The following is a 27,204-nucleotide window of genomic DNA, read 5'->3' as shown; positions in this document are numbered from 1 at the left end:
GTGCCTCTGACCCTCAGGACCAGTGGGGGCAACAGTCACTAGATTCTCTGTCTTGTGTAGAGTACTTAGCTCCCAACTGTACTACAAGCTCCCTGCAGGCAGTCTGGGCTCTTCTGTTGTGTCTCCTGCCTAGGCTAGCTCACAAAAGAGGACAGGGAAGACATAATGAGCTGCTCTGCAAAAAGGGATGTGGGAATTCCAAGGCGCTGGAACCCACATCCTGGGAAACATCAGATGACAGAACCCCTTGCCCAGACCTGACAGGAGCTGTAAAACACACAGCAAGTCTGGGTCCAGCTGGCTGCAGCTCTAAAGCCAAGCAGGAGATACAGCCCCACGTGATTCCCTGTGAGAGATTTGCACTACCCAGCCAGCACCCCAGCTCCTGCCTGCCTGGAAGCCGTGCTGCATGCATGGTAGAATCAGGAAGATATCCTGCTGGCATGTCTCCTGTTTCCCCAGGTCCTGGTCACTTGTCATCACCTTTAATCCTGACATCTGTCCTAGAAGGCCCAGCTAGCTTTATCATCCTCCCATCTGGCTGGACAAACTGCTCGTCCCCCGTTAGCTATGTGTGGCCCATCTAGACAAAGGGCTACTCTTGACCCAGCCCCTCTGTGGCAGCGCACAGAGCCAGGTACCTCCACGATGAAGCGGGAGGCAGACTTCCTCTCGAAGAACAGCTTCTGCTCCCTCTTGTTGGTGCACAGGAACTTCTGCCGGGTGCACACAGCATCACAGCCGTAGATGACTATGAAGATGTTGGCGTCGGTCCCAGCGGCAAAGACATCACTGGTGTAGAGGGTGATCTCATAAGGGACAACTGAGAAGGAGGGTAGAGGGCAAGGCCAGGGGTGGCAGGAAGGAAAAGAAGATGGCATAGGTGAGGTCAAGTTCTTGACAGTATCAGTGGCCTTTCTTAGAGTTTCTCCTGCCCAGTGTCCACAGCCCCTGATCCTTCAGACGGTGGATCTACTACAGCAGACAGGCTGAAGATACAGATTATGCATTTCAAGAGCTCAAGTTCAAATATAGGACCTAACTTGATCAGTGAGGCCTGGGGCAAGTTACGTAGGAGTCTTAGTTTCCGTTAAAGTGTCCTCAGCACAAGGCTTAGCAGGACTCTGTAACTTAGAGCTTTGGATTTCAGAGGTGAATCACCAGTCAGGTCAGCCAGGCTGCAGTGGTGACATGCCAGTCTCTTCTCATCCTGTCCATTGCTCTCAGCCCCTCATGACTCCAAACCTGCCAGCTCCCTTGAACCAGTCAATGTCACACCTGGCCTCTCAATCAGCTTCCCTGGCTTTACAGCTGTTTCACATAGAGGCGTGGCCAGGAGGAGAGGGATGCATCAGGTTTACTCAGCAGCTACTGGACTACCTTTCCTTAAAGGACGATTGGCACATTAGAGCTGCTAACCAGCAACTTCCCCGGTACAAGTGCTCCGTGACAAGGGACCAGCATGTTTCCATGTGGGCTGAGGATCTTCACTCCAGGAGCTCTCGGAGGGATCGATAAGTAAAGATTCCTAAGACCCTCTTCAGATTGTCTGTGCAGCGGGTCTAATTCACACCTTACACTACGGTTTGAAGCTATTAAGCTAAAACAACAGTGTCAGCTACAGGGTGAGATTCATTAGCAGGTTATAAAATGAGGTTAATGAGTGGTCAGTAGTATTCTGAACAAAAAACACTATGATGTACCATACAGACTGATATGCCTCACAGGTATATGAATGAATATTAGGTTTCTGGGCACAGAGAAATCCATATCTATATCTATATCCATCTACCTATCTATTTATCTATCTATCTACACACACACACACACACACAAACACACACACATACATACATATATATATATATATATATATATATATATATATATATATATATATATATATATATATATATATGGAGAGAGAGAGAGAGAGAGGAGAATATGAATACAGATTGGGAAGAAGGCTGAGTTGGTAAAATGTCTGTCAAGCAAGCATGAGGAACTGAATTCAGATCCCCAGAACCCACATGAAAAGCTAGGCAGTGGGTCTCATGCCTATAACACCAGTGGGGGCAGGGAGGGACTAGGACAGACCCCTGAAGTTCAGTGGCTAGCTAGCATAGTCGAATCAAGGAGCTGCAGGTTCAGTGAGAGAACCTATCTTGAAAAATAAGAGGTACAAAGCAATTAAGGAGACACACAGCATTGATGTCTGGCCTCAACATGCAGCCACATACATGTACACACATCTACACTATCAAGTAAATACATCCCACCACACACACACACACACACACACACACACACACACACACACACACACACAGTATATCACATATATGTACCAAAGAACAGAAGGAGGGAGGGAGGGAAAGAGGGAGGGAGGGAGGGAGGGAGGGAGGGAGGGAGGGAGGGAGGGAGGGAGGGAGGAAACATTAAAACCTCAGAGAAGTTCTCAAGCAAATATACAGTATCTTATGCTCTTGGATCTTAAAGGAAGTCATCCATATTAGGAGCTACTGGGTCTTGGGTGATCCCAAGCTTCTCCAGATGAGGAATCTGCCTCAGTGTACTAAAAGTGAGTCCCTGAAGAAGGATGGAGGTATCTATGCCTGTGGTGGTGCTAGTCTCAGCCATGGAGAAGATGTTGTGGACCGTATTCAACACTACCCTCGGCCATGATTTTCATCCCCATAGTGCCAATGGAGTGGGTATTACTGCGCCCATTTTATCGGCGGAGAGAGCAAGCTCAGAGGGGGGAAGTAACTTGTTCAGGGTCATATGGTGGAACCTGAGCCCAGACTTGTCTGATTTCTGAGCTGCTTCTGGGGTGAACTGGAAGAAATGATTGCGGCTTAATCACAAACCACGGGGTGAGGTGGTTCGTAGAAGTGACCACAGGCCCACCGGGCTGAAAAAATCGACTTATAGCTTGTTGGGAAATAGAAACCCAGCCTTCCCAGGCTCTCGGGAGTGAAGAAGGTTCCGTCTGCTGTGCAGATCCTTCCCTGGAGACCTTGCAGGTTTGTTCCTGGGAGCCTGAGAGCTAGAAGGCACTAGGATTAGGGCTTTGCCAGCAGCAGCAGCAGCAGGAGGAGGAGGAGGAGGAGGAGGAGGAGGAGGAGGAGGAGGAGGAGGAGGAGGGGGAGGAGGAAAAGCTGCAGAGGCGTCCAGCAGGCCCCAGCCCATCCTTTTCCAGGCCTGGGCCCAAACTTGGTTCCTGGTTCCTAGCTCCTGGTTTCTGATTCCCAGTTCCTAGCTCCTGGTTTCTGATTCCCAGTTCCTAGTTCCTGGTTCCTGATTCCTGGTTCCTGGTTCCCAGTTCCTGATTTCTGATTCCCGGTTCCCGGCTCCTGGTTCCTGGCTCTGCTCTTGTCCTAGCTGTTTGCTTCTGCCTCTGTTTTCTCAGCTGCGTTGTGAGGTTAGCCAGATTTATGGCTTTGTTCTTTAATTATGGACCGTTATGAGTATGTTTATCAAGAATATTCAGAAACAGCTTGACTTGAACACGGAGGAGCTGTGCTAGATGGTGTAGTGAGGCACTTACTCTCTGAATTGGCTGTCCTGAGATAGCCCTTCACCCACCTGGCCCCTCAGACCATAATGAAAGCCAAGGACCCTCCAGCCTTCTCATGGCGTGGCTCTGACATGCATAGCTCCATCCCTTCCCTATCTGGACCCCTGTCTGCAGATGTGGGCCGTCCCAGAGGCCCCGCCCCCATTTGTTATCTCTCCTGTGTACCAGCAGGCCTCAGTAGGCTGTGCTGGTCTGTTCCTCCTGGTTTCATGTGTATTGGGCAGTCTTGACCAACTATGACATCTGGCTCCTGAGACACTTTTCCAGACCCCTGACTGAAACAGCTGTTCTCTAGGAACAAGGGTTCCTGGCAGCCTGGAGCTCCTTGACTGTGGGTCCCCCTCACCCCAGAAGTGGGTCAGATCAGATCCCTTCCTCCTTGCTTCCTCTCAGGTTGCAGTTCTTTCCACACCCCACCCCTTTTTAAAAAAGAAAGCAACTATGAGTCTAGGATTCACCTGCTATAGATGTTACGCCACATCATAGAAAAGACCTAAGCATCTAATGCTGTCTGCAAGGGTCCTGGAACCAACACCCAGAGATACAAGGGACGCTGTGTACTCTGCCAGACTATAGAAAAAAATCTCAAACTGGTGAGATACAAAACATGGCCTGGTCATGTGCAGGAAGGGAGCTGGGTGCTACTGCTCACGGAATCCCACTCGATCCTGCTGTCGGTTCTGAGTGTCAGTTCAGTCTGACATTCCGGCCACTCCTGGGGCGGTGTCTCGATCCAAGCCTTGATTGTGAGAAAGTCACTTCATTTCAGGCTTTGGATGGGAAAGTTGCTTTGGCCTGTTGATTCCCACTTTGACTCTTTAAGCAAAGAGAAACTTGGCTGACCCATCATGTTGGGATCTGAGTTATCTGAGGAACATTTTTTAGTGTCGTTCATTGTTTAGCTAGGAAAAAAATATTGAATGCTCCATGGTGGTTTCAGATTTCACCAAATTCTGACAGATTTTCACAGTTCGGCTGGTTTCGGTCTGGGTCTTAGCACCCAGGGCAGACTTAAATGCACATGAACATTAGGTGTGAGCATTTTCACAACTCACCCTCTCCCCTTCTGATTTGTCCAGTGAAAGGAATTGCATTTACCCTCAAGGCCCCCTCCAACACACACACACACACACACACACACTCATCAGAAACTCTCAGAGTGGGGATGTCTCTGGCTTCATAGAATGGAATGAGTATTGGGATGGGGTGGATCATGGCTCCTCACGACCACTAGTTCAATATTTGTCACCCTGCATCACTCTCCCTATTGTGTTGATGAGGAAACTGAGTCCCAGAGAGGCAAGATGACATATTGTCATCAGCTAGCATGGGGTTGAGTTCAGAATAAATCCCTTATTATCTTTTTGAAGGTTCGGTAGACCCACAGTACTCCCTCAACCCCAGAGCTCAGGACATTTGAAGAAGGGCCAAAAGAGCTGAACAGAATCTCTGAGGTGGGTTTGGCCCCCGGTAAACTGTGGAGGAGGATCTGGGGCTGGGTTTGACAGGTTCTGGGGTCCCCCAAGAGGGCCAGCCTTGCCATGAGGGTTCCTACATGGTGTGTAAAGCCTCGTCTGGAGCTCTGCATGGAAGAGGTCCCTGACGATGGTCCCGTCGTCCTCATTCTTGGCCAACCAGCGGCCACAGGGGAAGGTCATGCACTTTCCAAGAGATGGAGCATCCACCTCTACCCAGTCTACAAACCAGCCTGGAGCCTTGCCTGTAGATGGAGAGAGAGAGAGAGAGAGAGAGAGAGAGAGAGAGAGAGAGAGAGAGAGAGAGAGAGACCATTAAGAGTGTGTACAATGCCATGCAGTGGTGGCGCACGCCTTTAATCCCAGCACTTGGAAGGCAGAGGCATGCGGATCTCTGTGAGTGTGAGGTCAGCCTGGGTTACAGACTGAGTTCCAGAAAAGGCGCAAAACTACACAGAGAAACCCTGTCTTGAAAGAAAAAAAAAAAAGAGTGTGTACAACATGGCTTCCCGCAGGTGAGCTCAGAGACTCCCAGCAGCCTTCCTTTCTTGATGCTGTCACCCGGAGCTCCGTCAGTCCTATAGTACCCTTTCACTGACAGCATTGCCAAGATGACTCTTATGAAGATGTGCGCATGGCTAAAACTGCATCACACTCCGGGCTGGACCACTGAAACCAGGGACAGTGAAAGAGCAGCAGAGAGTGACACTTGACATTGCTGGCCTTGGAGAAGCAGGGGGAGGAGGTAACAGAAGGGCAGGCAAGCCTGAAGGAAGGAAGCAAAATGCTGTCCAGGGTGGGCAAAGTTCCAAACAAGGAGCTCAGGGATGCAGAGAAAGCTTGTGTTTGTGGAGACTTTATCATCTCAGCATGTGCTGGAGGTGATGCCAACAGTTTCCTGGTTCTGTTTGTGATGGATAAAAGGTGGGGCAGCAGACCTCAGCTTAGGGAAGGAAATGAAAGCCAGGTAGGGATCCTTATGTATGTGTATGGTGTGTGTGTGTATGAGGGATGTATGTGTATGTGGTGTGTGTGTGTACATGGTATGTATATCCCACAGTCCTGACAGCGCCTGCTTCTAGGATGGGGTTTCTTTCTCCAGCTAAGAAGCAGAAGTTCAGGGGACAGCAAAAAGTCCTACTTTACCATGAAAAAAATATGGACACACCCTTTTCCTGGCTGCTTGGTCAGTGGATTCCACGAAGGACCAGATGGTTCATTGGTTCCTCAGCTGGGGTTCCTAGGCTAGCAACTATGCATGACCAAGAGACTTGAAAGATAAAGCACATTCTCATAGCCCCAAGTCGGAGATGCTCGGGTGGACCTAGGAGTCATGTTCTAATACCCCCCTCCCACTCTGGGTGACTTCAGTGTACCATCAGGTTAGGGGCCCATTAAGCTGTCTCAGGGGCTTTCAAATCCAGTCACACATTAAAACTACTGAGGTGGGATCTGGAGGAAGACTTCCCAAGTCGATCAACAAGCCCAGAATCGGCAACCATGGCTCCACCGGGCGAGTGGGACTGAGACACTGTGTTATTATGGAAGTTGTGCACCCTCACTTGTCCGTGGGCTCTCTAGTTCTGCCAGAGAATGAAGGGCGGGAAGCCAGACCTGTGTTGTCATGGCCGATCCTAACTTTCCACAGGTCTCCCAGATCCAGCGTCTCCACAGTGAAGATTTCAATGCTGTCCCTTTCAAACTTGTCGCTGTTGGTCTTGGAGGACTTCAGAAGGGTTATTCCTGCCAACCAGATAATGCCAGCGTGACTGAATGGCTCTGGGACTTTCCCAACCTGGCTTACCCTCTATCCTTTCTTCTTCCTCATAATGGTCAACCTTCTGAATCTCCATCAAACCACCAAAGGTGTCACACCTCCCACTGTGTGTGTGTGTGTGTGTGTGTGTGTGTGTGTGTGTGTGTGTGTGTGTATGGTGTGTGTATGGTGTATGGGTATGCATGGTATGTGTGGTTAGGTGTGGTGGGTGGGTGTGGTGTATGTGTATGGTGCTTGTGGGGGAGTGTGTTTGGTGTATGTGTGTGTTTTATGTATGTGTATATGGTATGTGTATGGTGTGTGTGTATGAGGGATGTGTGTGTATGTGGTGTGTGTGTGCATGGTATGTATATGGTGTATGTGTGTGTATGTGGGGTATGTGTGTTTATGTGTGGTGAGTGTGTGTGTGGTGTGTGTGTATGGTATGTGTGTGTGGTATGTGTATATTTGTGTGTGTGTGTGGTGTTTGGTGTATGTGTAAATGTTTTGTGTATGAGTGTGGTATGTGTATGTGGTGTGTGTGGTAAGCGTGTGTGGTGTATTGTATGGTGTGTGTGGTATGTATATGTGGTGTGTGTATATTTGTGTGTAGGAGGATGTGTGTGGTGTGTTTGGTGTGTGTGTGTGTGTGTATGTGTGTATATGTGTGTCTGTATGTGATATATATATATATGTATGTGAGTATGGTGTTTGTGTGTGTGTGTGTGTGTGTGGTATGTGTATGGTGTGTGTAGGCATGTGTGTGTGTGTGACATGTGTGTATGGTGTGTGTGTGATATGTGGTGTGTGTATATGTGTGTGATGTGTGTATGTGGTATATATGTATATGCCAGTATGGTGTTTGTGTGATGTGTGATGTGTGATGTGTGATGTGTGTATGTGTGTGTGTTATGTGTATGATGTGTGTATGCATGTATGGTGTGTGATGTGTGTGTTGTGTGTGTGTATGTTCTTTTATTGATCTTTAAAAACCCTTTCATGTATACTTGCAATTCCCAGTCTGTATCTAAAGAAATGCCATCTCCGTGCTCATCCTGGAGACAGCTGCAGGGCTGCAGCCAGCGTGGGTTCTTCCACAAGCCTCGCAGTTCTCTGCATGGAGACAGAGCCAGTGACAAAGTCACCTTCCCCACACTCATGGGCTATCAGAGATTCCTGTGCGGATGCAATGTGCAAAAATTCTCTGCAGATTCACCTGGACTCACAAGAGAGACTGCTCCAAGTACCCCCACTGGCTGTCCCTGATACTGGATTGGGGCTAGCTGTGGTGTCAGCCTGAAATCTGAGGTGGGCCCATCTTCACCATCCTCTCCTACCTCCTCGGTACCATGCTGCCCTGAAGTCCCGTTACCCCAGGTCCAGTCGCCCACACAGAAAGCCTTCTGGAAGACTAACTTGAGAGCTCAGACAGACAGACAGACAGACAGACAGATCCTGGGGCCCAGCTCTGCCTGCTGCCGTCCAGTGGTCCTGGGAAACTGCTGTCTATACTTTGGCTTCCTCAAATGTCAGAAAGGCGGCCTGGTGCTGTCCCTGCAGGGCTACTGTGAGGCCCGGGTGCTCAGCAATGTGACTAACAACAAAAGCCGCAGGGGAGGAAGGACAGGGGCCAGAGCCTTTCATTTCCCTTGAAAGTGACTCAGGAACCACCACAAGCATATTGATGATCAGCTCTGACCTAATTCGTTATACACCATTTGCTTTATTCAACCTACTAAGTACTAGTGACAATTGATGTTTGTAGGATGACCTTTGATCCCCAAATTGTAAGTGTTCTATGTAATGCAACTCACAGCCCTGACACCCATGTGGAGTTTTATCTCTATTTCACGAATGGGGAAAACTAAGGCACAGAGTGGCTGAGCAACTTGTCCCTGATCACACAGCCAATTCTGGAATGGAAACTTGAACCAATCAATCAGGCTTCAGAGCCATGCTTTGTATTAGCACACCCACCGTTGCCCTAGAATGGAGCTCCTCACAGTCAGGGATTAACTCCATTCCCTCTTCAGAGGTGCACAGAGCCTCGAGCTAACGCATGAAGACTGCTTGAAGAATTATTTTCTTTCTAGACTCAGGCAGAACGGCCCAGGGAGGGTGGATTGGAAAGTGACAATACTGAATTGAAGATGCCACCTCCACTGACTTCCTGTCCAGCTTCTGGAGTAACTCTGGCACTCCCTGAAGACCTTAGAATGGGGGACCCTGGGACCCCCCAGGGCTGGGTTTTATTGGATTTGAAAGAGTTCTTTCTTCCAGGTGATTACTGGGGTACAGTTAGGGCAAGGGCTCCTTTGCTGCTGCAACAGGAGCAGCCCCTGACTTTGTCTCATGGGACCCGGTACTGTGTTCTGCTGAAGGACGGGTGTGGCCTGGCCTTCCTGGGAACCTTCTGCTAAGTCGGCCAGGGTGCCCAGAAAAACACCATGTTCCTTTCTTACCATTGTCATCTTGTGTGCCAAAGAGCGTGATGAAGACGTTGGCATCCGTGCCCGCATTCTTCTTGTCCCCAGTCTTTATGGTCACGGAAAACGTGGTTGATTTATCTGCCAGGAGAAGAGGACAGAGACATGAACTGTGGATCACCCGGCAATCCCAAGAAGCGGGGGAGGAGGCTCCTTGATCCACTGTGGCTCTGTCATTCTAGTTCCTCCCGTGTCAGTTCTGTACCTGTGAGCACCACGGTCAGCAACGAGCAAGTATCGGTTCACATGGTCAGTTCTGCAAACAGCTCTCCTTGAGTTCCTTTACCTCTAGAAACTCCCTGCCCTGCCTACAGCAAGCCCTTGGGCTGTAGAGGTGGTACACGGTCAAGGAGACATGAGGTGACTTGGGTATCAGCAGCCTATAGCCAGGAGCTCTAGTCTGACCTCTCTGACCGCTCCAGGGTGGGTGGGGCTTCAGAGACTGGAGAAAAGCATCATGGGCCTCCTGGCAGCTACTGCTAATACTTTTTTTCCTCAGGAGCCTAGAAATGTGCCTGGAGGGAGGGCAAAAGATAAATCAGAGCTAGCTCAATCATTCTGTTCTGAATAGCACATCTCCTTAGTCCAGGCCCTGTGCTACCCATATGGGAGCCTGCCCCCCACAACTTCTACAATCTCTCCATGGAGCGGGGAGAGGACAGGACAACTAGAGTATCAGGAGGAGGTTCCCAGAGCCCATACGTAGGGAAGAGACCAGAGGAGGGGGAAGGGAAAGAGAGACAGAAAGTGGGGGGGGGGGAATGGAGGAAGGAGAGAAGGGATAACGGGGGATGGGAGAAATCATCTCTAATATAAGAAACCTTTTTGTTCCAGGGCCATGTTGTCAAGGGGGTTATTATCTCCGTGTCCCCCACCCTCCTCATCTTCGCTGGGTAGCACATAGGACTCATCCACTGGCAACAGCTCCCTGGACAGCTGGCCATCATCCTCCTCCACTGCTAGCCACCGCTGGCATGGGAAGTAGTACCTGTGGGGGTAGGGTAAGGAAGATTGGGGTATCTTTGTAATGTTGAAACAGGCTTAGGATGAGGGCCCTCCACGGGGCTGAGTCTCCCCTGTCTGACCTCCACAGCACTGCTCTCCCACTCTGCCCAGTCTAGGAATTACCTACAAGTCTGCCTGAGATAAATAATAAACCCAGAGACATGCTCAGTCCATGATACACTGGATGAGGAAATCTAAAAAGAGAGGGACTTGTGAGAAGCGTTATCACCCCTTCTTGGGCAGTCTGAGTCAGCTCCTCTGGCACGGTGCTGCCCAAGGAAGGTACTCCACAACCATGTATGGAGTCCATGAGCTTCGATGGCATGAACCAAGTATGCTTTGGGGGGCTACAGAGTGTGTCTAAGGAGTAGAAAGTGACCTTGCAGCCGTCAAGGGAGAGGATGTCCATGAAGACTCCTCCATGGAAAAGCAGTACTCAGTAGGACAGAGGGGCCTGGAGAGAAAGGTGGTCCAGCATGAGGGGTAGATGGGTTACTAAGGATTCACTTCTACAGTTCAGTGCTCTGGTTCCTGTCTCCTGACTCCAGCTAATCCTTGTGCGATCTTGAGCAAATTCCTTCCTAGGATTGTCAGGTTTAGCTCATGGAGGGCCAGGGACTCCTAGTCACATTTGGATTTTGCCCAAACAATGGATCGTGTTTTTGTGTGTATCCCACTGATATCTGGAACGTGCTTGTGTGGCTAAGGGCAGACTCGCTGTAGGAATTTGCTCACTCAACCACTGTTGCTCTTGCCTCTTTCCTTCCTTCCCTTTCTTTCTCCTTAGCCACTCCAGGGTTCCTTTGGAGGCTGTAGGTCAATGTAAGCTCCACAGCAGCTCAGGGGGTCTGAGTATGCAGCCCCTCTGCAAGCTGGGGGCCACTGTTCTCCGTCGGCACCTCGTCTCCTTGCCCTGATGTGAACGAAAGGGCCATTTATGATCTAGTGCAGCTCTGGGGTGGGCAGTATCCCCGAAAGTGTCTCCTCTTACTGTGTCCTCAGCACCTCCAAATGTTAGAGAAGAAGATCAGAGGGTGTGATGTCAGGCCTACACTCAGATGGGTGAGGAAGACCATTTTATATTGATGGACTAGGGGGACAAGAGTCGCTGTGCTGGGGTGACAACAGAGTAGACAGCTATGAAAGTGCCTCTGTGGGAGACAGGCACCACTCTACTTCTCAAGCTTTAAATGTGTGTCCACAGGTTAAACTTTCTAAATTATGGCAGAGAGAGGGAGGGAGGGGTGGGTTGTGGCAGAGACAATAGGAGCCAGAAAGGGCAGGGGCAGAAGCAGAGACAGAGAGACTCTCAGAGAAAGAATCTAGGAGGTAAAGGGGGTGGCAGGAGCAGAAACCGGAAAGGCTCCCTGCTCTCACTGGCGCCTGCTGAACTCACGCTGCACCAACACATGCTTCCACTTTGTGGGACTCCATTGTCCCCGAGACACCTGCAGCAGGATTCTGAAGGCCACCACACTCATGGCTGCAGTGCCAGCCAGCAGACCTTCCCTTGGAACCTGCTTCCAACAGGAAGAAGCAGATTTCAGCTGGAGCCAGGCCGGGCCTGGAAATGGGATGTTTAGCCTTCTTTCTCTCAGGGCCAGTAACCACACATGAAAGTCCAGGGGGACTGGCCCTAGTGACCCTTCTGTCTGCTCACAGGAGTAAGTCCAGCTCAAGGAGGTCTCTAGAGCCAGAAGATGTAGCAGGCAAAGGCTGGTAAAGAATAAAGCACAGGGCAAGCAGTTGTTCTGGACCAGAGAGGTAAAGCACACAGCTCAGACCAGGAGGAGGCAGGAAGGAGCCCCAGGCTGAGTGCTTAGGGTAGTCACATTGAATCAGAGCTTGGGACCAATTTAAATACACACACACACACACACACACACACACACACACACACACCTTACTTTAAAGTAAAAATTGACTGGGGAGATTGCACAGTCGGGCACTGTTAGGTATAAATAGTTAGCATGGCCTGGTGGCACTGAACCTGAAATCCCCGCTACCAGAAAGGCTGGGGTAGGAGGATCAGAAGTCCAGGTAACTTAGTGAGACCCTGCTTCAAATTAAAAGCAAGAAGAAGGCTAAGAATCCACAGCTTGCTGTACAATGAATGCCCCAAACAGATGAGTGAATAGCCTGGGATGGTGTTTCCCAGTTTTGTGTGTAAGCTAACAACAGGACAACACAGTATGAGCAGCAGATCGTGCTGCTGATGGCAACAGCTCCAGTCTAGAACTCAGAAACTCTGAACTCGGTCATTACTCAGCCAAGCTTTCTTCTGGAGGCTGGGGGACCACAGTAGTGACAACAGAGAGGAGGTCCCTTCTTACATGTGCCACTGTGGAGAAATGATAATGGCTACATAGGTCAGCAATGCCAAGCAGAGGGGACCCCCAATGTAAAGGCTCCAGGAAGATCCGATTTTGTTTGGCTCAAGGAATAACATGAACTGAGCAAAATGGAGGTGGGGCGGGGCAGGGCAGGCTGGGACCAGAACGGAGAGAGTATAGAAGCCAGGCAGGACATGTGTTTGTTCAGCCTGGAGAAGAGAGCAGCCTCTGCAGGTTTTAGGGCAAAGGCCTGCAGGATTCTGGTCTGGGTGACACCAGACAGCAAGTCAGGAGGTTGTGACCAGAAGGGTGAAGGTGTAGAATGGCACCAGAGAGTCAGATTCATGCTCTTCTGAGCCAGGGGCCACCACATTCAGCTAGCAGGTTGGGGGCGGGTGTGAGAAAGAGGGATCCAGGAGAACCAGTTGGAAGGGAGGTTGCTACCTTGGTCCCCAGTCAGGTAAGGATGGTGTAAGTGTTCTCAAACCCCCTGACTACTGGGCGTTTCCCTGCCCTGTAAAGGCTGGGGGAGCCCAGGGAAGGTGCTGGGACCTCTTGAGGCTAGCAGTGTTTCCAGGAGATCCACTGTTGTGATTCTGTCTTCTGTGGATTTCTCTTTCTCCAAGATGAAGCTGTGCTCGTGGTCAGTGTGAAGGTTGTTGAAACCAGCTCATGACAGATCCCTCACTGAAGAGGGCTTCTGACTAACGAAGAACAAACCAGAGACACATGCACAGAAAAAACATGGGGCAAGATGGAGATATGAGGAAGGAAGGGAAGACCAGTGAGAGACAGAAACGCACTCTGCCGGGACATGGACTTAACCAGAACCCGTAGCCGTCAGAGTAGAAAATGGTTGCAAATGACTGAGGTGCATAAAGGAACAGTTGGACAAGAGAAGAAATGTACCCAGGGGGTGGCACTTTAATTTCTAAATATACAATTCCCCACACATTCATTCAATGGCAGAGCAATCAAACTCCCAAGAAGAGCTTTTTGTTTTTTTCTTCCAAATCACTTAATGTCTTGATTTGGGAAAGGTAAGAATAGCTAATATTCTTGCAGGATAATGAAAGAGGACAAGTGCTGACAGACATTCAAATAGATTACAAAGCTACAATAATTTTTAAATTGTTGGGCTGGACCAGAAATGTCAAATCAACGGAACAGAGAAACTAACCCTGACTGAGCCGGAGGGGAAGCTGGGCGCGGTCTCTCTCCAGCCTGTCTCTCAGCAGCTCTGTCCTTTCTGAGCTTTTGCCTTTGACTTGCAGGGGCATCTTGGGAAGTAAGCAGGGCAGCATCACTAAGCCAGTTTGTTAGAAGAGGAAGTGACAGTCACAGAGAGGTGGCAGCGTGTGCTGGGTACCCTAGCACGAGTTTGGCAGAGGATCCACCCAGGTCAGGACCCTGTGATCTCCATCACAGAATAGCTTTGGCAACCAGAATACCGAGTGATAGTATCTGTGAGGTGTGCGTCAGGTGCCCTTGAAATGACCAGGTAGGGTTTGGGGGAGAATAGGGTGAGACAGTAGGCTGCAGGCCAAGAAATGTATCCAACACATATTTATTAAGTGCTTACTAAATTTCACATACTGTCAGCCCCTCAGCAGTCCTGACTCCATTCCAGAGCTAGCATGCTTTTCCCCCTATCACCACTTAACTCCACATGGAAGAACCTTCTTTCAGCTCAATTGCCCTAGATTCCCTCATTCAGGGGGCAGTGTGACCCAGTGGTAGGAAACACACCACAGCTCATATCAGTGGTCTGGATACTAGGCCTTTCTCTGGCACCAGCTGGTTCTGGAGTGTGGTGGTTTGAAAGGAAATGGCCCCCAAAGGGAGTGGCAACATTAGGGGAGGTATGACCTTGTTGGAGGAAGTATGTCACCGTGGGGGTGGGCTTTGAGGTCTGTTTTGCTCAAGCTTCCCTCAGTGTGACATCAGTTGACTCTCAGATCCAGTACCACATCTGCCTGCATGCCATGCTCCCCATCAAGATGATAATGGACTGAACCTCTGAAACTGTAAGCAAGCCATCCCAACTAAATGTTTTTATTTACAAGAGTTGTCATGGTCATGGTGTCTCTTCACAGCAATAGAACCCTGACTAAGACAGAAGTTGGTACCAGGAGTGAGGTATTGCTGTGATAGGCCTGATCATGTGTTGGTTTGGAGGAATTTGGGCTTTGGTACTTTGGGTTATGAAAGCAGTGGAATGCTTTAAGCACTGCTGAATGAGCCATACTAGTAAAAGCATGGAAAACAGAGGTGCTAAGAGTTATTTGAACTATGGAGGGTTCACTCAAGAGGTTTCAGAGGAGAATTTTAGTATGTTGCCTGGAGATCATTCTTGTGATATTTTGGTGAAGAAAGTGGCTGTTTTTTGCTCTTGTCCAAAGAGTTTGCTGAGGCTAAAGTGAAGAGTTTTGGATTAATTCCATTGGCAGAAGAAATCTCAAAACAGCCTAGTATGGACTCTGTTGTGTGAATATTAGTGGTAACTCTAATGAAGATTCATAATGAGAAGGAGCAAGCCTAGCAGGGAAAAATATTTGAGAATAAAAAGAGCACCACAAAGTGGAACGGAGCTGAATCCTCTGATCAAGGAGAAAAATGGATTAAGATGTGAAGGGAGTGGTGACCTCGAGGAAAGATCCCACTCAGCTAAGTTTCCATCTTGTGAAAGGGAACTGAAGAGAAACTTAGAGCGGGGTATTGTGGGGCACACCTTTAATCCTAGCACTGGGAAGGCCGAGGCTGGTGGATCTCTGAGTCTGAGGCCAGCCTGGTCTACAGAGCAAGTTTCAGGACAGCTAAGCAGTAAAGGACAGAAAGCTGGTGAAGGTGTAATCGAGTGAGGGGCCATGTTCCAGCCCCAGTAAGCAGCAGAACTTGGCAGCTTTGGTCACGTGGTTCTGGCTTTAGAGTCAAGGATAGAAGAAAGGAGTTATGGAATAAAGCCACTAAGGCCAGACATGTGTCAGGGATGTCCCTGAATGGATTCCTAGTAGAGAAGCTGTGAAGTTGAAGCCTTGGAGACCCCAAAATGTTAGAGATGCCAGAGTTGTGGAGTACCTGCCAAGGAGAGCTGCTAACAGGAAGTGGAATCAAACCAAGAGAAAGAAGTGTGTTACAGTCAAACCTGAATGGAGTTGGAGATCTGAAGAGAGTTTTGACATCAGACATGGAGATAAAGAGTTTGGAATTTGCCCAGTTGATTTTCAGTCTTGCTTTGGTCCAGTATTTCCTCACTATGCTCCCTTCCCTGAGTTTTGGAATGGTAATGTATGTCCTGTGCCATTATATGTTGGAAGTATAGGATCTGCTTTTTTGTTTTAATTTTTACAGAGGGATTACAGTTAAGAGATTGGCATGCATCTCAGAAAAGACTTTGGACTTTGAAACAAGTTTGAGACTGTTATAGACTCTGGGGACTTTTGAAGTTAGACTGAATGCATTTTTTTTCCATTATGATATGGCTATAAGCCTTTGGGGACCAGGGAGTGGAATGTGGTAGTTGGAAAGAAAATGGCTCCCAAAGGGAGTGACATTATTAGGAGGTATGGCCTTGTTGGAGGAAACATGTCACTGTGGGGGTGGGCTTTGAGGTCTGTTTTGCTCAAGCTTCCCTCATTGTGATAGTCAGTTGACTTGCTGTTGCCTGCAAGATGTAGGACTCTCAGCTCCAGCACCATGTCTGCCTGAACACCGTGCTCCCCATCATGATGATAATGGACTGAGTCTCTGAAACAGTAAGCAAGCCACCCCAGTTAAATGCTTTCTTTATAAGAGTTGCCGTGGTCATGGTGTCTCTTTATAGCAATAAAAACCCAAACTAAGATATGGGCCTAGGGTTTAACCTCCCAGAGTGCAAGAGCTCCTTCATCTACAGGGAGGACCAAATACCTTCTTCCCAGCCTAGGTGAGAGGGTAACTACTACAAGTCTCCAACAGGTACCAGTTCAGTCTACCACCTGCTTACATACATCAAACTAACCATGGATTCTGCATCTGGTTGAGAAGAAAAAGTAGAAAGATCAATAGCATTTGGGGGCATGAAATTCAAATTTCAGTGTGCACAAATAAAGTTTGATTGGCACACAGCCAGATTTCCCATTTCAGCATCATTTCAGGTTGCTTTTTGTTGTTGTTGTTTTGAGACAGGGTCTTACTATGTAGCTCTGGCTGGCCTAGAACTCACTATGTAGACCAAGCTGGCACTGAACTCACAGAGATTCCTCTGCCTCTGCCTCTTGAGTACTGGGATTAAACCTGTGCACCAGCATGCTCAGCTGAGGCTCAGTTTGTGCTTTTCCAGTAGAGAGCCTTCTGCAGAGATCAAACGCTGTTCAAAACTGGAAACGTTTTCTATGTGGCCCTTTTAGAAAAGGTTGCTGATCTCTGGCCCCTAGAGCATTAAAACCTGGTACTCAAAGTTGATTTCTCCATAGAGAGTTTGGGTGAGATGCTGAGGTGGGTGTTCTATAGGACTGTTATCTGACAGGGCAAGAACTTCTGGGATGGAGAGAAGAGAGGCAATGCCCACCATGATTCCTTGATGGTCATCCTGGCCTTGGCCAACCCACCCTCACCCTCAGATATCACCTCCCAATACCTGGCCCTCTCTCCAGGACCAGTTTAGTGCCAAGCACTAGTGTCTCCCTCCATCCCCGAAAGTCCCACTCACGTGATCTCATTGTTCATGTCCGTGATGTCTACCCTGTCTAGGAACCAGCCTGGCCTGTTGCCTGTGTTGTCATGGCGAATCCGAATCTTGGTCAGAGCCCCCAGGTCAATGGCATAGATGGTGAAGGTATCTGTCTAGGAGAGGAGAAAGCATGACTCAGAGGGGCAACACATGTCCTCCCCTCGCCCCCCCCCCCCGACACTGCCTTCAGCTCCGTCTCTCAAGCACCCAAAGGAAGATCATAGAACCCAAAGCAACCCGGGTAGGTGGGGAAAATACAGCTCCTTGGTCTTGTTAGCACCATACTTTTCGGGTTTTTTGAGCTCCACATTCAAGCTTAGGTTCGTCTTGAACTTGTCATCCTCCTGCCTCTGCCTCCCAAGAGCTAAAGGTTACTGGTGTGCACTGCTATGCCCAGCTCCTACACTGTTGCTTAACGACCCAGGCCTATGAGGACATCTTCTCACTTGCATTGTATTGAAGAAAGTAGGAGGAGAAAGACGGTGGTCTTGAGAGAGGCAGAAGAGAGACAAGTGAGCTGGATTTCACATTTGGTTTTTGTTCGTTTTTTTGTTTTCCAGACAGGGTTTCTCTGTGTGGCCTTGGCTGTCCTGGAACTCACTCTGTAGACCAGGCTGACCTCAGGCTCACAGATTCACCTGCCTCTGCCTCCCCAGTGCTGGAATTAAAGGTGTGCGCCTCTACTGCCTGGCTGGATTTCACATTTGTGACGAGTAGGGGAAGGGTACACTGAGACCCTACTCTCAGTGTACTCATGTGCACAATCTCCTTCAGCCCTGTTTGTGTTGAACACGCTCCATGAACCAGTCCTGAGAAAATCCAAGGAGACTCCAGAAAAGAAGATTTGGATATGGCCCTCACTGAGGTGCAAGATGAGTGGAATGTGAGCCGTGTATTCTGTGGTCCACAGACTTCTGTGGGTTGCCATATGCATCAGAGGAAGGAGGTAAAATGGAGACCCAGTAAGTGAGTGGGATCTTCTGGACATACCTTTAAAAAACTCTTTATTTTGAAAAAGATCTCAAACCTTCAGAAACCTTTCAGAAATACATATAACCATGGCCTGCCTTCTCTTAGACGCTGCTCCTACATGCAACATTAGTTGGATTACTCCATTTTGTCTCTCTCATCTGCCTTTTTTTTCTGGATCAATTTAAAGCAAGTGATAAATACTATGATCTTTACTCATAAATATTTCAATGTGGATCCCTAATAACAAGGACATTCTCATTTAACACCATACAATGATCAAACTTGTGTTAGCTTCAATACAACATAGTCATGGGCACTTAAGAATAGGGATAATGTTCTGAGAAACGTGTTGCTAGGTAAGTTTCGTCACTGTGCAAACATCATACTGTGTGTTTACACACGTTGAGATGGTGCAGTGTCACTGGGTGATATACTCTTAGGGGACCACATCCCATACGCCATTCGTTGTCAGCTGAAATGTTGCATGGCACATGGCTGTGATATTTCCAACATGCAGACAATATTAACACTGATTGCAGCAACCCTACCCGTCTGCCATCTACAGTGATACCCCAATCCAGCATTACGATGGCTGTAACTTTCCAAGGTAAGGTACTGAGATGCAGAAACAAAACCCAGTACTGAATCATGGGAGGGATGCTGAAAGGAAACATGGGGTGGAAAGGGTAAGAAAAAGCTCATGGCATGAGCTGGAAACTATTTTAATAGATATGATTTATGATCCCTTCCTGTGTTGACAAGAGAACCTGGTCTGGAAAGAGGGGCAAAATAGGAGGGCGACATTCCCTATGGTGTCATGCCTTACTCAGTCTTGATGAGGAGCTAGGTCCAGCCTCAACTTGATATGCCAGCCTGTGTTGACTACCCAAGGGAGGCCTTACCACCTACGAGGAGGGGAAGGTGTGGGATGGGGGTAGGTGAGGGGGGGAGCAGGAGAAGGGGAGGGAGGCAGAACAGCAGTTGGTATGTAAAAGGAAAGAAAAATTTTTTCAATATAAAAAAAGAATAGGAGGGCGAGATGGGGGAGGGGCAGGGGATTTCGTAAAATCTCAGAGGACAGGAGAGCAGCGTTCTTTAGCTTTCTTTTTCGTGTCTCTCCCTTGCTCCTGGAAGAGTGAGGTGCACACATTTCATTTATGGGTTCCCTTCCTCAGAAGAAGCATCAGGCTTTGCAGCCACACTTTCAAGGTCATGGTGGGAATCTCTCTGTCCCTGTCACACAGCTACACCATACTTACCTGTCCAGATTAAGTCATTCCTGTCCACCAAGCCTCCACCAGAGTGTCATCTCTTTGTTTTGTGAGACAGAGTCTCACTATATAGTCAAGGCTGGCCTCAAACTCAGGGGCTGGAGAAATGGCTCAGCAGTTAAGAACATCAGTCCCTCTTCTAGAAGACTGATTGGACTCCCAGCCCACATGGTAGTTTACAGCTGCCTGTAACTCCAGTCCTAGGAGATCGAATGCCCTCTTATGGCCTTTGTGGGAACCAAATGCACACAGTGCACAGACATACATGCAAGCAAAACACCCATACACAAAAAATCATAAATAGATATATATTAAAGCTCACTTAGTGTCTGAATACAGTATTCTCTGGCTGACCCTGAGGACCAACTAGCCTATGGGATTCCCTTGCAGGGATTTGCCTGGAGTCTTTTCACAACTCTCCACAAAATACTGGTGCTCACAGAAGGGTAGCTGCGGCCAGGCCTCACTAGACTGAATGCAACACCCTGTTAGACACACAGTGGACATAATACTGGCCGAGGCTGCTGTGGGCAAAATGTTCCCTATCTGGCTCCCACCCACCCAGGGGCCCAGAAAGCTCTCACTCTACCTGGCCCTGCTCAAACTTGTTGGACTTGTCTGATTTCTTCAGGGGCCGCTCCCCTGTGTCCCCGTATTCCTCACCGTAGATGGTCAGGTAGACGTTGGCATCAGTGCCAGCCTTGGGCACGTTCCCTGTGATCACCTGGACCTCGTAGGTATTGGCTGGAGACACAGAGAGATGCAGCATTGAGAACACCAGGGCCACAAGATAGAGCAGTGGCCCAGGCCCTTGGATCCAGGTAGACCCTGGAACCCGGAAGGGTTTACTGCTATGGCCATACCAGCTGACCCTTTTCCCATCCAAGACTTGCACTTGCCATGTCATCAAGAGCCACTGGGCCTCAGCAATCCTCCTACCTTACCCCCATATTTGGATATATCAAGATGTGTGAGAGTCCCTCTCAAAGCCAATATTTCCCCCTTGAGAGGCACAGGTCAAGTTAGTGCTTAGCTCCAAACAGAGGGGTCAATGGTTGCTTTCCAGGTGCAGGTGGGGTCCCACCTACTCAGTATCAACCTGAGAGACACTGAGTCACCATGTCACCTTCTTGGTCGCTTTAGGGGAAATATGCCCCCCCCACCCCCTTCCAGGCTTACGCTCAGGCCCAGGCCGACCGGCTGGGACCAATTCCACGACAAGCTCATTGTCCTCCTTGCCCCGGGCCAGCCAGCGGTTGGCTTCAAACTTGTACTGTTCGATCACTTCCTGCATCCCTGGCCCAAACTCCTCCTCTTCCTCTTCCTCCTCTGTCTCTTCCTCTTCTTCTTCTTCTTCAGATGAGGACTCTTCTGATGAGGACTCCTCCTCCTCGCCCTCCTCCTCCTCATCGCTGCCTTTCTTCTTTTTCTTCTTCTTTCTCTGCAGCTTGGCCTTCAGCCTCTCCTTCTTCAGCAGCTGCCGCAGCTTGTCCTTCTCCTTCTTCTTCCGGGCCTCCTCCTCGGGGGTCAGGTTCGCCTCCTGCACCACCAAGTGCCGCAGCCACACCGTGTCCACGAACCAGCTGGGTCCAAAGCCCTCGCCCGTGTGTCCCAGTCGGATCTTGTAGATCTCGCCCACATCTGCCGCTTCCAGCTGTGCAAAGTGCAGGGTGGTGGCTGACATGGCCCTGCCGTCCTCCTGGCCTCCCCCAGTGCTGAGCTTCAGTGTAGAGAGGTCTAGGCTCCTGCTCAGAAGTCTGAAAGTTTCCCCTCTCCCACTGTGTCTGGCCCTTCCCCAGGCTTAAGGAAAGACTTTTCTAACTCCTGTGGAGGTCATCTCCCTGCTGTTCCTCTCTTTCGCCCTACTCTTGCTTCTGTATCCTGGCTCCTACAGCTCCCTCACCCTGCCAGGCCTGCGGTTATTCCCTTCTTACCTCCAACTCCAACCTGTTCACAATCCTGGGCCTCATTATTACCTTAAAAACACACAGACAAGAGCCTGGCAGTGGTGGTTGCTCATGCCTTTAATCCCAGCACTCAGAAGGCAGAGGCAGGGGGATCTCTGTGAGTTCCAGGCCAGCCTGATCTACAGAGTGAGTTCCAGGACAGCCAGGGCTACACAGAGAAATCCTGCCTCAAAAAAAAACAAAAAAAAAAAAAACAAAAAAAAAAAAAAAACAAAACAAAACAAAAAAAACAAAACAAAAGAAAAAAAAACCAAAACAACCAACCAACCAAAAATCACAGACAATATCTTCATGTGATCACAATTAGGAAGATACCATTTAGCAAGAAGCAAAGAAATGTGTTTCTTTTGGGTAACAAATAAACAAAATCCTCGTCCATTTTCTTTGAGGTCCCCATCCTTCCCAATTGCACAACCTTGGTTTACCAGACCCTTGAGCTCAAAGGAGGTCCAGGATTTAGCTGGCCTTGGTCCTTTCCTGCCGTCCAGGTACTCTAGAGCTGTGCTGTGGTCTGACAATGAAATGAGCCCCATAGGCTCCTAGGTCTGAACACCCAGTCTTCAGCTGGCATTGTTTGGAGGATTGAGAAACCTTTAAGAGGTAAGGCCCTGTTGAAAGGACTGAGTCACTAGGAGTGAACCTCAAGTTGTCATATCCTGGCCAATTTCCCTGCTGCTTTCTGCTTGGCCACTGTAGATGCCTTACACCCTGCCACTATGCCTTCATTGTCGTAATGGACCCTAAATCAATCTTAAACCATAAATAGAAATAAACTTTTTTGTCCTTAAGTTTATTTTCTCCAGTATTTTGTCACAGTAATGAGAAAAGAAATTAATACAAGCCATGAGTTCCCTTTAAGGACAAAGACCATCATTTGGAGTCTCTTCCCGTGGGCCTAGGGCACAGTGGCTCCACCTCGGATTCACTGTCACTGTGTCATGTGTCCCGCATTCTCAGGAAGAGGGGTCTGAGGTTCAGACTTTGTGGGGAGCTCAACATGAAGTGTGCTTGGCTCTCCAGAGCACCTTGACATTGAGCCATCTTCATGTTTGACTCTTCTCAAAGTCAAGTTCCACCAGTCCTGCCATTTGAGTGCCAATGATCTGAGGCCCAAGGCTGCCCCGTGGTTCAGTGTCCTACCCTTTAATTTCAGACCCAGAAGAGGACACAGCTCTCCTGGCTTCACATTCTGAACCACAATGGAGCTAACCCACCTTTGTAAGGAAATTATCAATCAAGATGGTGTCAGGGCCTAGGTAAAGCAGACTCTCTCTTGTTACTCAGGGGATGGGAACTGTGCACTGTTCAATTACATTTCTATGGCTGCGTATCTGACACTGGCTTTTTTTATTGCTATGGGGACTGTGAAGCCAGCCAGGCAGTAATTACAAAGCTGGATGATACCAGGAAGCTGAGGAGGTCTTGAAAGGTCAGATACATAGGCTTGGGCCTCTCAGTAGTGTATGAAGACATGTGACCCAATGAGGGCCCTGTGCCTATAATCTTCCAGACATTTGTAACTCTGGCCTGGCCCCAACTCATGACCTTCCCTGGGCATTGGAAAAGGCTCTTCACCAAAGACCAAGGTGTTTGTGGTACAAAAACACACATGGAACACCCAGCATGAGCATGCTTCCTCTACACACATGTCTGTGATGCACATGTGTGCTTGTACACATATGTACATACACAAATGTTTTCATATCCAGCATAAAATATGCAGTGGCCTCTGCACCTCCTGCCTTACCAACAATGTGCTCACATTTATGTCTTTTTTTCCTTCTAGGCAAAGACTTGCAATGTGAGGAGAGGATGCTCAAGGACATTAAAAACTCATTAGCAAACCCTGCTACCTCCCAGGGGCCTGCCTAAGAAATATGGACTTGTCATCAGCCTGGGAGAAGTTCAGAGTCAGAGCCATAGACAGGGAGTAGGCAGAGGGATCAGCCCTGGTGCCATCATGGGTGAAAGAACTAATCACTGCAGACTGCACAGTGTACTGGAATCACTGATTGGACTTCCAAGAGAAAGCTATCTCAGAGAACACACCCACTTCCAAAGACTGATTTATCTAGTTTGGGGTATAAATGAGGCAGTACTTTTCCTCAAAGATCACCAGGTGACTCAAGTGTAAGGCCAGGAAGGAGTCCTACTCAATTCAGGCCCTCAAACTCAAGTCCAAGAAAGAAGTTACCATTCACGGGCACAAGGTAGAACATGGGCAAACATCCACGTTTGCTCCTTCCCAGTTTAAAACTCTACACTGCTCATTGCTTCCAGGAATCCCCCAGGAACCCAAGGGAAGTTTAGTCCTCCAGGGAACATCTCCCATTCAGCTTGAGGTAGGCAGCCTGTTCTCCAGTGGGTGTTGGGTGAGGAAAGAAGACTACCCAGGGCACCACCACAGTGACCTCTAGTCCTCTGTTGGCACCCCATTGCCTCACTCTCACACACCTGGAATATGTCCTTGGATGCCCGATCAAAAACTTTGGAGCGGCTGGAGAGGAAGAGTACTTCAGTCTTGCCTTCTTCACCATAGATCTGCACATAGACTCGGGAAGTGGTGCCTGCACCACCTACGTCCCCTGTCCAAACCTCAACCTCATAGTGGACCACTAGGTGGACACATACGGGAGAAATGGGTGTTTAGTAATAACAACAATGATAGCAATAAACATTTCCCAAGCCCTTCCCACATGCACTTCCCAAGTTCATCCCGCATGCCTTATCCTTCAAGGCATCATCTTCTCTAACCTTCCCAATGCACTGAGCCAACATTTTGCAGATGGACAAGCTTAGGCTCAGAGGACTTGAGTGGGTTGTGAAAGTGGCAAACCTATGCAATCGACTGTGACATCTAGCCATCCATTGCAGCACATGCGTCCTTGGAGATCAGGAGTGAGGGGGACTTCATGCACCAGCTGGCACTGTTATCTGCCTGCCTGCTATAGTTTGTTCCCTCTAAGACTCAAACTGAAATCGAATTGCTATTATAAGATGTAGAGGCTTAAGAAGTGATCAGGCCGTGAGGGTTCACCCTTCTGGCTGAGACTGAGTGTGTCCCCTTCTTTCTCTGTCCCTATCTGCCATGTTAGAATGCATCAAGAGGGCTCTCACCAGATGCCAGCACATTAGTACTGAACTCACGGGGTATAGGACTATAAGCCAATTCATTTGTGTTCATGCTGTGGGATGTTCTGTATGTCAAATGTGTTGCTGATTGGTCAATAAATAAATCACTGATTGGCCAGTGGCCAGGCAGGAAAACTCTAGCTACAAATGGCGCCCAACGTGGGGCAAGAGTTTCCACCTAAAACCTGAGAAAAAAGATTCTAAAACGGAGCTAAAAACAGTTCCTAGTTGTTTCTCTCAAGTTAATGGCAGCCTGCATGTTTGAGCTACTATGGAGGGTTCCTGGCGTGCCCGCTCAACCTGCCATATGGCGGGAATGAGGCCTCTGCAAGTGGCACATTAAGCTGTGTGGTGGATTTAGCCTTTGCTAGTACAAAAAAAAAAAGAGGTTTCTGGGCTACACACTGCTTTGATAGAAGCATAGACCCACTATTTCTGAGAGTTGATGGCTCCCAGAGCTGGCGGAAAACGTACCACCGCCATGTTGGGAAGCTGAAGTGGGCGGAGCCAGCAGCCACAGCGCCAGCGCCCTTTCAGGCTTAGAAGGCTGCAGTTTAAAGCAATAGGCTCAAGCTAATATAAAAAAATAAGCCACGTAAAGATGGATACCACACAGAGAGTCTGGATTATGTTCTCTTTGATATTCGTAACTGAAGAAAAACATTTGATTACAAAAGCTGTTGAGTTATGCCAAAATGTATATTTTAAAGGTACCTTGACTTCAAAATTTGGATGTAAGGATATGTTGCTTTGGAAAAGAGTCTCTTTTGTTTCCACAGAAAGCCAGAGGCTATGGATTTGTTCCAGATTAAGATACATCAGGTTTGACCAGTCAAGACCACCTAAGTCTCCGATGACACCATGGCCCAGATGATCCAACATCCAGAACCGTTTGAAGGCAACTGACTCAGACGATACACCCTCATGGACTACTCCATAATCCTAAAATATTCTTTGTGTCCCCATAAGATACAGCACCCCCCTCCAGCAAAAAGTAGTAAGAGAAGCTACGCCCAAATTCCCAAATATACCAAGCTGACTTTGGAGATGTGTAAAGGTTAAAACCTTCCTTTTTGCCGGGCGGTGGTGGCACATGCCTTTAATCCCAGCACTCGGGAGGCAGAGCCAGGCGGATCTCTGTGAGTTTGAGGCCAGCCTGGGCTACCAAGTGAGTTCCAGGAGAAGCGCAAAGCTACACAGAGAAACGCTGTCTCGAAAAACCAAAAAAAAAAAAAACCTTCCTTTTTAAGAAAAGAAAAGGGGAAGTGCTGTGGGATGTTCTGTATGTCAAATGTGTTGCTGATTGGTCAATAAATAAATCACTGATTAGCCAGTGGCCAGGCAGGAAGTATAGGTGGGACTAACAGAGAAGAGAATTGAGAGAACAGGAAGCTGGGTGAAAAAGACACTGCCAGCTGCCGTCAGGACAAGAAAAATGTAAAGTACCGGTAAGCCACAAGCCACGTGGCACGGAATAGATTTATAGAAATGAATTAGTTTAAGCTGTAAGAACAGTTAGCAAGAAGCCTGCCATGGCCATACAGTTTGTAACCAATATAAGTCTCTGTGTTTACTTGGTCGGGTCTGAGCGGCTGTGGGTCTGGCAGGTGAGAGAGATTTGTCCTGAGGTGGGCCAGGCAGGAAAACTCTAGCTACATGTTCACCTCACATTATATAGTCTAAAATACTATAGACTACTACTACTACTATACTATCACAATGCTACATTGTAGCAACAAAAATTAAATTAAATTAAAAAGCTGCTGATGCTGGGCAGATACAACAGGGCAGGAAGACGCAAAAGTTGCATTTACTTTCCTTCATTTTCATAAAGGACAAGAGGTTGGAACGATAGTGCTCATTTAAATATAAGCACCTTTCAGAACATGTCCTGCACAGAAAAGGCTGTGTGTGTTTTGAAATGATATTTATCAAGGTGTTAGAGGGTGGTGAAAAACATGTTATTGGTAGGGAGCTGTAGAGGCACACAAATAGAGTAGATGTGTCTCCCTAAAGGACTACGGCACCATGTGTCTACTGATAGGAGTACTCTAAGACTTGGTAGAAGACAATATTGGGATTGCTTTTTAGGTAAAGCTAGTTGTGTGTGTGTGTGTGTGTGTGTGTGTGTGTGTGTGTGTGTGTGTGTGTGTGTTCATGGAGTGTCATCCTCTATCACTCTCCACCTTAATTTTTTGAGACTGGGTCTTTTAACAAAATTCTTAGCCAGTTGACTACCTGGCCAGCAAGCTCCCCAGACTCACTTTTCTCCTTTCTCTCTGACCCACTCAGCACTGGGATTGCAGACATGTACTTGCACACCTAGCTCTTTAGTAAGTGCTGGGGATGCTAACCCAGCTGGCTATGTTTGTTCAGCAAGCACATGTCATTCAGGCTGAAGGAGACTCGCCTCGGCTTTATGTTGCTTCTTAAGAGAATTCCTGAGAAGAAGGCTGTGGGAAGAAAGCTACAAGCATCTGACCTCAGGAGAGAGATGGATATACAATGGCCATGAA

At 48.5% G+C, this 27,204-nt stretch overlaps 1 protein-coding gene across 1 annotated transcript in view; it reads right to left on the bottom strand.

The window, feature by feature from the left end:
* Loxhd1 (lipoxygenase homology PLAT domains 1) overlaps window positions 1-27,204 on the bottom strand; it is a 161,523-nt gene that overhangs the window by 54,258 nt on the left and 80,061 nt on the right. The window contains exons 18-26 of the mRNA XM_059246129.1: window positions 24,011-24,171; window positions 20,769-21,243; window positions 20,179-20,333; window positions 17,326-17,459; window positions 10,119-10,285; window positions 9,274-9,378; window positions 6,670-6,798; window positions 5,136-5,300; window positions 642-823 (exon numbers count right to left, since the gene is read on the bottom strand). Of these exons, the coding sequence (XP_059102112.1) occupies window positions 642-823; window positions 5,136-5,300; window positions 6,670-6,798; window positions 9,274-9,378; window positions 10,119-10,285; window positions 17,326-17,459; window positions 20,179-20,333; window positions 20,769-21,243; window positions 24,011-24,171 (1,673 nt within the window). The remainder of the gene's footprint in view (window positions 1-641; window positions 824-5,135; window positions 5,301-6,669; window positions 6,799-9,273; window positions 9,379-10,118; window positions 10,286-17,325; window positions 17,460-20,178; window positions 20,334-20,768; window positions 21,244-24,010; window positions 24,172-27,204) is intronic.

The sequence above is a fragment of the Peromyscus eremicus genome, chromosome 19, assembly GCF_949786415.1.
Source record: "Peromyscus eremicus chromosome 19, PerEre_H2_v1, whole genome shotgun sequence".
Lineage (NCBI taxonomy): Eukaryota > Metazoa > Chordata > Mammalia > Rodentia > Cricetidae > Peromyscus > Peromyscus eremicus.
Note: the sequence above shows the minus strand (reverse complement) of the source record. Positions and strands in the feature narration are given on the sequence as shown.